The sequence below is a fragment of the Carassius carassius genome, chromosome 25, assembly GCF_963082965.1.
Source record: "Carassius carassius chromosome 25, fCarCar2.1, whole genome shotgun sequence".
In the NCBI taxonomy this organism is placed as follows: domain Eukaryota; kingdom Metazoa; phylum Chordata; class Actinopteri; order Cypriniformes; family Cyprinidae; genus Carassius; species Carassius carassius.
In genome coordinates, this window is record NC_081779.1 from 31,026,763 (window position 1) to 31,037,699 (window position 10,937).

The following is a 10,937-nucleotide window of genomic DNA, read 5'->3' on the forward strand; positions in this document are numbered from 1 at the left end:
GTTTTAATTAACGTAACCTGTAGATCTATTGTTTGAGATTTGAGAGATTGTTTTGCTAAAAGATCTACCTCTTCATTTCCTTTCACATGTGCAGGAACCCAGATAAGTGATACATTCATAGCTTTATTATGTCATCTAGCGATTAGATAATATATTTCATTTAAAATGTCATGTCTACATGATTTCCCGGATCCAATACTCATAAACTAGGAGATGCTAATACTACATCATTTTCATTTCTTTGTTCTATCCACTGTAAACCTAATATTTCTGCTGTTCCTTTTGTTCCTCACATTATGGGATGTATACTGTAGCACCAGGGATCTTTGAACTATCTGTAACTTAAATTATTTATTGATGAAATGCAACTCCATATAGTTTTTTAACTATACACCCAAAAGGAATAAGTTTAGATCGTTTCGGGTAGATTTCTTCACGCGCACTTACTCGACACATCAGGGCAGTCGACGCTAAACAGTGCGCACGTGTTCCAGCGTCACCGAAGCGCGTGCCGGAGCCCACGGACTGTGACGTCACGACGGGAACACTCGGAACTCCTCAGCTGTCAGGATAGTTTACTGCCGTCTCGTTTTCCTTATCTGACCGTGATATCATTAATGAAGATTCAGAGTCTCCGTCACGTTCATGTTTGCGCAGGCTAAGTGTGCTATTTCATCGTGAACAATGATTTTAGAGAGAATACCTCCAAGAATATGCTCTGTATTCATGCACAGGGTAAGTGTTGTGTAGTACTGTGCATAAACTATATGATAAGCATGCTTTTATGGGTGTTCAGCACACATTCACGTTTAAAAGGGTGATTGTTAGAAACACTAACAATAAAAACAGAAACACACAGATGCAGACTTCTGTGCGTGGGTACACAGTGATATGAGAGAAGTGATTTGTCAGTTCCTCACGTGGAGTCATCACGTGTCCCGTCGTCCAGGCCGCTCTGAGACCGGCGCACTCCTCGTCGGTGCCGCCGCAGCCGGTGCCTCCGCTCCCGCTGACGCTGAGGCGCTACCTCACGGCCCTGGAGCCGCTCCTGCCGCCCGACGAGCTCGAGCACACCCGCAGGATCGTGCAGAAGTTCGGCTGCCCTGGAGGACTGGGCGAGAGACTGCAGCGAGAGCTGCTGAACCGAGCCAAGCACTCACACAACTGGGTGAGAACACCTGGACAGGCTTTAGTACTGTGGTACTTCTTGTTGGCAGTGTTTAACGCAGAAATGCCTGGTGTGTGTGTGTGTTTTCGCAGATTTCAGACTGGTGGGTGCAGTGGGCACATCTGGAGTGCAGGCAGCCCTTGGCAGTGCATTCGAACCCTGCCATCTCTCTGCCCAAACGAGACTTCACTGACTGGAGAGGCCAACTAGTGTATGTGACCGCCAAAATAACCGAAATGTCCTCTTTCCTTTCATATGACTCATTGCACAGTAATATCAGCACATTAAACAAGCTGTAGTCTACATATGTGTGATGTCTACATTGTTTCTCGTGCAGGTTTGCATCGAAGCTCATTGCAGGAGTGTTGGACTTCAAAGCTCAGGTGGACAGGTCTGGATAATATTAACCTTTAACTGATGCTGGGCTGCATGTCTCAGTCAAGCAGTGCCAAACACTGGAACTTAATAGCATGATATTATTTCTAAATATATCATGCTGTGTCTGTCAATGTGCCTCCTATCTCTGTTTCTTGTTCTTGCTCATCCAGTGGGAGGCTGGCTCCGGAGTACATGCGCGGACAGCCGTTGTGTATGGAGCTGTTTCCTCAGTTGTTCTCCTCCTGTCGAATCCCAGGCCCCAAACATGACCATGTGGTTCACTACAGACGTCCACGCCGTGGCCCAGCGCACATTACAGTGGTCAGGAACTACCAGGTGACCCAGATTACTTAGAAAGTTATCCTAGTAAGATGATATGATCAAAATATTGGATTGTTTCTGTCGCATGTGTAGGCGGGAGCACCAAGCCAACGGTGCTGTCTGTCGTAGTTGGCCAGATTCAGCTTCCCAGAGCATGAGCCAGTAATGATCTACAGTTATTTCCTCTCAGGCAGGCGCAGGACACACATGCTAGTTTGCAGTCTGTGCAGTGTGATCAAGCTCAGCGGTTTGCTCCAGACTCACGAGGCGACAGCACCGTCGACCGCTAGCTTTCGTTGCTGCTAGTTCTTTGAAGTTTGCTTGGTGTTTCCTGGGCTTTAGAGGGCCCTTGGGCTTGAGTCGGCCCTACAGTACCTACAGTTCTCTACAGATAAAACACATAAGTAAACTATGCTTTGATGGTCAAAGAATAAAAGAAATATTCAATATGCTTAGCCTAGTCCAAGTTTAGCTCTTGGACAGTTTTGGGGACTCATCTTTGTTTATCAATCAAGAACCATATATTAAACTTTTTTTTTTTTTTTACTGTGAACTCAAACAGAAACTCCTGAAGTTTGTATTTTTGTGTTTTCTTTGGATAGTTATACTTGGGTGTTTTACATTTTAATTGTTGTCTAAATCTAACATTGCCTATGCAGGTAATAGCCATATATTACAATATGAATTTTATATCTTTTTAGGAATGCATACACAAAAGTTCAGGGAGTAAAGGTAATAAAAAGATTTTTTTTTAATATATATATATTAAGGTTATAATTTCATTTCATTTTTCTTAAAAAAAAAATATCTTTTCACTTTTTTTCTATACTACATACACCATAATGGCAAAGCAAACAATAGATCTGTGACTTTTTTTTATTGAAAAGAAATACCTGAAATACGTACATTGCGTAAGTATTCACACCCATAGCTCAGTGCTCAGTTAAAGCACCTTTATTCAAATCTTTTCAGGTATGACGCGACAAACTTTGCACATCTGCATTTGACAATTATCGGTTTAATGATCTTTTTTACTGTATATGATGAAAGAAATGTTACTCTGCCAAATCTCTCCTATATTCATCATTGATCTGTTTAACCATCAGCCACACATCGCTGTTTCTGTGAGTGCTCTCATTGAGCAAACCTTGCTCCTTAAGTTGAGGTACACCAACTGTTTCACTGATTCTGGAAGTTTGTGAGGAGATAATGAAAACTAATACATCACATGTTTCATTTTGGGTTCTTGTAATAAATTCTTTAAAACAAACAAACACACATGCATGTATATCTGGGTGATTAATGCGTGGTTGTGTGTAGTTTTTCCAGCTGGATGTTTATAACAGTGATGGAACACCATTGACCGAGAGTCAGATCCATGCTCAGCTGTTGCGCATCCGCTCTCAGTCGTGGAAGACCGATAAGGAACCGATGGGGATCTTGACCAGCGAGCATCGGCACACCTGGGGTCAGGCTTACACACGCTTGCTCAGAGGTGAACCTGACCTGAGTCCACTCACATGACCCATTCTGGATTCTGAGACGATTAAACTTCACCTTTTACCATTCAGCTCAACTGTCCAGAGTTTCATGCTTGATTTAAACTTTTTGTGTTTGTTTTTTTCTCTCTTCAGATAAAATCAATAAAGAATCTGTGAGGCTGATTGAGAAATCGATCTTTACATTGTGTTTGGACTCTCCGGTTATGAGGATTTCTGATGAGAAGTAAGAGTTGTTTCTACATTGATTGATTGATTGATTGTGGATGATACTGAGATGATGATGATGATGATGATGATGATGATGGGGTGATGTGGTGCTAAGGATGTTTGATGTTGGTTTGGTAGGTATTCTAGTAAAATGGCAGCGCAGATTTTGCATGGAGGAGGGACTTACTCAAACAGTGGCAATCGCTGGTTTGACAAGACCCTACAGGTGAGCCCAGGCCTGCTCATTTAGACTAACACTGGCTGCTGTTCATAACTAAAGCAAACCCTGATGGCATAAAAGCACGTAGCATTGGTGTCTGTGGTGTAAAGTTGTAGTAAATTGCAGCTCTTTCTTGGATGTTGGCTTTGTGAAGTTCTCGGTTGTCAGTTTTTGTGCGAACAGGTTAATATTGAGGTTTGCTGTCACTTTCCCAATCCTTTTTTAGTCCCTGGCAGTCAACCAACTTCAGTTAAGGTTACAGATGCTCCTGATTATCCCATGATTATCATCTTTGCACATCTGATTTATCAGTTTTCCCCCATGGCTTGTATTAAATACTGCTGAAAACACCTTACTACATGGACATAGAAACTAGAGTATATACAGTAGACACTAAAACAAATAAAAGATATTATGTGAATCCTGATAATAATGGGTGCTCACATTATTTTGACCAACCCCTGTATAAAGTAGTGCTTATATTGAATAAAGATAATCATATAAAAAAATATGCATTATTATTGTTCTAATCATAATCATATTATGTTTGCATTTCCACGTTTTTGTCAAGTAAAAAGTGCTGTTGCAGTGATTTATGCTGTGAGTGTCATTCACACAAATTGTTTTTTTTTTTTGGGGCTTGAATTCAGCACTGAGTAAATCATGATTATTCGCATTGAAGTACTTCAGTTTCAGCTTTTCTTAATTGTCATTGTTATCTGTTTTAACTCATTTCCCCCTCTGCTCTGTGCTCAGTTTGTTGTTGGTGAGGATGGGTCTTGGGGTCTCTTGTATGAACATGCGACAGCCGAAGGTCCACCTATATCCACATTGTTGGATCACGTACTAGAATACTGGTATTTACACACAGACGCAAACTTTTCTATACATTTCTGATATCTGCATTACTTTTTTTGGGCAGTATCTCACTAGCCCAACAGCTATCACACTGTTTTTGATGATTTCTCGCCCTCACCTGGTGGAGGTTTGTGAGGAGAGGTGCATGTGCTTCAGTGAAATGAGGCCGACATCTCTATTGACCTTGTTTTTCTCTGTTAGTAAGAAAGCGGACAGAACGCGAGCTCCTTTGATTCCTCTGCCCATGCCCAAGAAACTCTACTTCTACATCAACTCTGAGATCAAATGGGATCTAGAGATGGCCAAGCAGAATCTGGACATGTGAGTCCAAACGCTGTTACTGTTTTGGGCTGATTTTAAGATCTGGTTTAGCTGTGCTAGCTGGGAGGTAGAGCTGCACGATTCTCGATAAACTGAAAATCACAATTTCTTTTGTGTGACCAAATATTATTGCTGCAGTCTATTTAAATGTGTTTAATTAATTTGAATGAATAGCTTTAACATACACTACCAGTCCAAACGTTTTTTTTCATGTTTTTTAAAGAAGTCTCTTCTGCTCAACAAGCCTACGTTCATTTTATCCAAAATACAGCAAAAGTAGTAATATTGTGAAATATTTCTACAATTTAAAATAACTTTTCTATTGAAATATATTCTCGTTAGGAGTGTTGTGGTACCACTCATATTGTTATTGCAGGGCTTTTCTGTTGCTTTAACAGTTTACAGCAGCATTGCTAACTTTATCTAGGTTCCCATATCCCAAAGGCACAAGATCTTGCTTTTTTTTTTTTTGCATCATGAACAAATGCATTATGGCACGTCAAGTTAAAAGTTCAGTATTTGAAAAACAGACAGCACTGTGTTAGGTAGGTTCTTCTAACATGTCAGAAAAACCAAACATTTTGGATCCAATCTCAGTACCAGATTCCCGTCATAAGACATCTGCTTTTTCTGGTATCCCAGTGCAGTTAACATAGTTTTGTTTTCTATCCAAAGCAGTTCAAGTTCTGTCCTATACCCAAAACCTGTTTGATATCCAAAAATGTCATCAGCTAAGAGACACGAGTATAGCAAAAAGCACGGTTTAAACTAAGCAGAGTCTAAAAAGCCAAAGCCAAGTCTAACATACGTTAACATATGCAGTTTGGATGTGTTGATGGCTATAATGTGTGAAAACCTGCAAGTCTAGCCGTTGTTAAGGTAGTGTGCAGTGGATTTTAACTGGTCAGCCAACACTGCCCCCTGTTCTGGTTGGTGTTGTACAACTACAACCCAGTTTTACCAGGATTGATTGAGTATTGTGTTTTCTTTGCAAATTTGAGATAATGACATTATCTCTTCGTCCAGTCTGAGATGTTGAAAGGCAGGCAAGAAATATGAGTTGAGATGGTGGGGTCTGTGCATTGTTTGTGTACAGTAGACGACACAGGAAACAGATGATTCTTCTGCACAATCTGACTTTGCTGCAGCCTGGAATTGAACTACTGGTTTCGTCTGGTCAGAGGAGAACTGGCCCCCCAGCTGAGCCTGGTTTCTCCCAAGGTTTTTTTCTCCATTCTGTCACCGATGGAGTTTCGGTTCCTTGCCGCTGTCGCCTCTGGCTTGCTTAGTTGGGGTCACTTCATCTACAGCGATATCGTTGACTTGACACTATTTAACTGAACAGAGAACCAGAGATGCATAAAGTACTAGAGACCCAGACTTGAGTAAAAGTACAAGTGCTCTATCAAAAAAATTACTTGAGTATAAGTTGAAGTGCTCTTTAAGCACCACACTTAAGTAGAAGTACTAAAGTATTCAACATTTTTTGTACTTAAGTATTGCAAGTAGTCTATTTGAAAATTTACTACTCAAGTACTGAAAGTAAAAGTACAAGTATTGTGTTATGTAGTTATTAAAGTAGTCAAAAGTTTGAACATATTGTTTTTACTATTTCAAATGATTAAACTAAAGGACAATCACAATTCCTTTGACTGTAACTTTTTATAAACAAAAACAGATTAAAGGGTTAGTTCGCCCAATTTGCAAAATTATGTCATTAATAACTTATCCTCATGTTGTTTCAAACCCGTGAGACCTCCGTTTATTTTTGGAACACAGTTTAAGATATTTTAGATTTAGTCCGAGAGCTTTCTGTCCCTCCATGTAACCGGATCTTTTTGAAACAGTTCACCAAATCAAACTGAATCGTTTTAAACGGTTCGCGTCTCCAATACGCATTAATCCACAAATGACTTAAGCTGTTGACTTGTTTAATGTGGCTGACACTCCCTCTGAGTTCAAACAAACCAATATCCCGGAGTAATTCATTTACTCAAACAGTACACTGACTGAACTGCTGTGAAGAGAGAACTGAAGATGAACACCGAGCCGAGCCAGATAACGAACAACAGACTAACTCGTTCACAAGTCAAGAACACTGATCTATATATATAACATATTATAGATCAGTGGTCAAGAACCGTTTCTGTCAGACGTGTCAGATTCGAGAACCGTGGAGCTGATGATACTGCGCATGTGTGATTCAGCGTGAAAGCAAACCGACACACAGAGCGTCTGAACCGAACTGATTCTTTTGGTGATTGATTCTGAACTGATTCTGTGCTAATGTTATGAGCCCAGGTTAACCGAAGGCTTGCAGTCAACGCCAATGACGCCATTGCGTTGAGCGCAAAAGAACCGGTGAACTGTTTTCTTCAACTGGTTTATTGAATCGAACTGTCAGAAAGAACTACTGGTGATCCGAAAACCGATGCAACCGGTTCTTGACTCGCGAACGAGTCATTATCTGGCTCGGCTCGGTGTTCATCTCTCTCTTCACAGCAGTTCAGTCAGCACGCGCAGTCTTCTCAATCGCTTGATTCGCTCAATGATGTGCCAGCTTCATCAAACCTGCCATCTACAGTTCTGTTTGTAATGGAATGATTCGTAACATTTTTATAATTGTAACGAGTAACGATGCAGCACATTAAAAAAATATCGGAGTAAAAGTATTAAACTCATCGAAAATATGTACTGAAGTAAAAGTGGAAGTAGGAGAAAAAAATAATACTCTAGTAAAGTACAGATACCGCCTTTTAGTACTTAAGTACAGTAGTGAAGTAGTTCTACTTCGTTACTATACATCTCTGCAGAGATGACATCACTGCATTCAATGATGAACTGCCTTTAACTGAAAATTGAGTCCTTAATATTGTCCTTTTCCATTATTGACACTATTTTCCTATTTAATACTGGAAAGTTGCTTTGACAGAATCTGTACTGTTAAATTCTCCCCTTAGTCTCATCAACGATTTGGACATCAAATGTTTTAATTTCCAGCGCTTTGGAAAAGAGTTTGTCAAACAGCTCAAGCTGAGTCCAAACTCCTTCACCCAGGTGGCGATTCAGCTGGCCTACTACCGGTGAGGCGTGTAGAAAACACTCTGTCATCATCCAGTAACGCCAGGTAATCAAGATGAAGAAGTAAAGGTGTGTGTTTGTGTGCTAGGGTCCACAGTGAAGTGTGTGCAGCCTGTGACATCGCCTCTCTGAGGATGTTCAGCGGAGGACGAACAGACTACATCCGCTCTCCAACCAATCAGATGCTGAGCTTCATACGGGCCTTTGATGATGATGCGGTTCCTGTGAGTACCACCTGAGATGTCACATTTATAAGTAACACTGATCATTAAACACGTGTGTGTGTGTGTGTGTGTGTGTGTGTGTGTTTTAGAGAGAAGCCAAGGTGCAGCTGCTGAGAGAGGCGGTTGATGCCTACAGCATCCTCACAGAGCAGGTGAATATCATGGAGACTTCTGACTCTGTCCAGATCCGTGTTTATGTTGACTGTATAATGAGTGTCATCTTTGATCAGTCGCTGAAGGGGCAGGGTATAGACTGCCACCTGCTGGGTCTCAAACTTCAAGCCATCGAGGAGGGACTGAGCGTGCCCCGAATCTTCATGGACACGGCCTATGGACTTGCCACTCACTGGAAACTCAGAACAGGACAGGTAACTTTTAGTTAGATTCAAACAAGAGCTTAGGCCTTAAGCATCATTCCCAGGTCATAACCATTTTGGCATGAGTGTTGGCACAATAATGATATAACGCAATGCAAACATTTCATTCTGGTTTGAAAACCAAAACTGAAGAAACATCTTGGCAGTTGTTGTAGGGCTCATGTCTCTTCATTTATTCCCATAATAGAATAGTTTTGAACTCACTTTGTTCTCCACACTTGCTTCCCACCCTCGGCTTTTCCAAGTCTTTCCACCATGATTTAAATGGTTCAGTTTACACAGCAGAAGATCATAAAGAAAGTTAAAAGCACTGGCATGTTGCGTCTTCCTCACAGGTGCCCACCAATACAGACAGTGTGATGTGTTTTGGACCGCTGGTTCCAGATGGATATGCAGTCTGTTACAATCCACAGCAAGATCACGTCCACTTCTCCATCACTGCCTTCAACTGCTGTGAGGAAACCAACGCGGAGAAGCTGGCTCTCACATTGGAACGAGCGCTTCGTGATCTCCAGGAGTTATTTCAGCCCACTGTTTAGCACCGTCTAGACATTCAGAGATGGTTTACAACTATACTCCAGGAACACAGCCTTTCATATGTGCTGAACAGAATGTACTCCTGGAAGTGCTAGGCTTTGTTAAACGAGTGGTCTTCATAGAGGTTTGCATGGAGTACAGTGCATTAGAGCACCTGAGGTACAGGTGAACATGTATGATGGACCATTTGCTGAGAAGAAATGTATGATTGCTATTTTTGGTATATTTGAAGAACAGCCATGAAAACTTAAAGCAGTAATCTAATGTTATACCAAAATTAAAGGCACTTGAAATATGAAATTGTCTCATGTTGTGCATTTGGGATCCCTCTACAGCTTTTTATTTTTAAAGAGTATTGGGTTTCAAAAAAGTGTATTTGTGTGAAATCGCTGATTTTGTTTCAAAATCTGTTATTGGTACTATTGAAACATACAGGAGATGTCTGTTGCTCATTATGCTCTGGTAATAAATTGAGTACACTAATAACAAATGAGTTTTCTTTTGCCCGAGTTCTCCCAATGTCCACTCATTCAAGTAAATAAATGTGTTTGACTACATCAAGTTGTTAAGGAGTTTTGTTTGAAGAAAGTTGCAAACTATTTCACATGGAAACAATTACCGTATCTCATGAGCTTTATGTTTCTCTCCAATACCATAGCTCATACCATAACCATATCCGAATACAATTATTAAACCCTTTAGAATATAAAATTGTGCTGACTAGTTTTGGTTCAGTATTAACATCATGCTAACTATTGCCATAGGGTTGTCATCATAGCAATGCTTCCCCACATATTATTATTATTTTTTAACTGTGTTTCCATTGTTATATGTAGCAGTGGGTGGTAATAGACAATAAATGTACAGTTACCTTTCGAGGCCTAGACGCTACAAGGGAAACACATTTCTCCCAAAAACACTAAAGACGCTCAACGTTTCACCTGACTTTGGAATGTTTTTACACTTGGGTCCATCCTAAACGTCTGCACAGACAACATGACAGTGTTGTCAGATACAAGTTGCTAAAGTGGTTTTGTTCTTGCGCTAGCGACAAGCCTGTTGATGTGGGCAGACTAACATCTCCTCTGTATATCTCCCCAGCCATCTCAAACTCTGCACAGGCATGCTGTCGAGGCAAGGGGTGCCCCAAGGAGAATGGAGATATAATATTAAGCATATTATACTTGAAGCCTGCCCTCTGAGAAATCCTGAAAACGTTGTTATAAATTAAAGCAACACCTCCCCCTTTGCCTTTTAGATGCGGCTCATGTTTATAACAGTAATCTTGGGGGGTGGACTCATTTAAAATAATGTAATCATCAGGTTTTAGCCAGGTTTCTGTCAAACAGAGCACATCTAGATTATGATCAGTGATCATATTATTTACAAAAATATGGAATTGATGTTGATGGTGTTGAAATTATTCAGCCAAGTGATGATATCTCAGATCATTATTTAGTTCTGTGCAAACTTCATATAGCCAAAATTGTAAATTCTACTTGTTACAAGTATGGAAGAACCATCACTTCTAACACAAAAGACTGCTTTTTAAGTTATCTTCCTGATGTATCCAAGTTCCTTAGCATATCCAAAACTTCAGAACTTGATGATGTAACAGAAACTATGGACTCTCTCTTTTCTAGCACTTTAAATACAGTTGCTCCTTTACGCTTAAGGAAGGTTAAGGAAAACAGTTTGACACCATGGTATAATGAGCATACTCGCACCCTAAAGAGAGCAGCC

At 40.6% G+C, this 10,937-nt stretch overlaps 1 protein-coding gene across 1 annotated transcript; it reads left to right on the forward strand.

Moving 5' to 3' along the window:
• Positions 1-559: 559 nt before the first annotated feature.
• Positions 560-9,220, forward strand: LOC132104555 (carnitine O-acetyltransferase-like). The gene is made up of 15 exons (XM_059510115.1): positions 560-735; positions 950-1,168; positions 1,261-1,379; positions 1,506-1,559; positions 1,717-1,882; positions 3,188-3,362; positions 3,502-3,592; positions 3,715-3,802; positions 4,553-4,653; positions 4,856-4,975; positions 7,936-8,058; positions 8,145-8,280; positions 8,370-8,432; positions 8,511-8,648; positions 8,993-9,220. The coding sequence occupies exons 1-15, from the start codon at positions 685-687 to the stop codon at positions 9,194-9,196; spliced, it is 1,848 nt and encodes a 615-aa protein (XP_059366098.1). The 5' UTR covers positions 560-684; the 3' UTR covers positions 9,197-9,220.
• Positions 9,221-10,937: the final 1,717 nt, after the last annotated feature.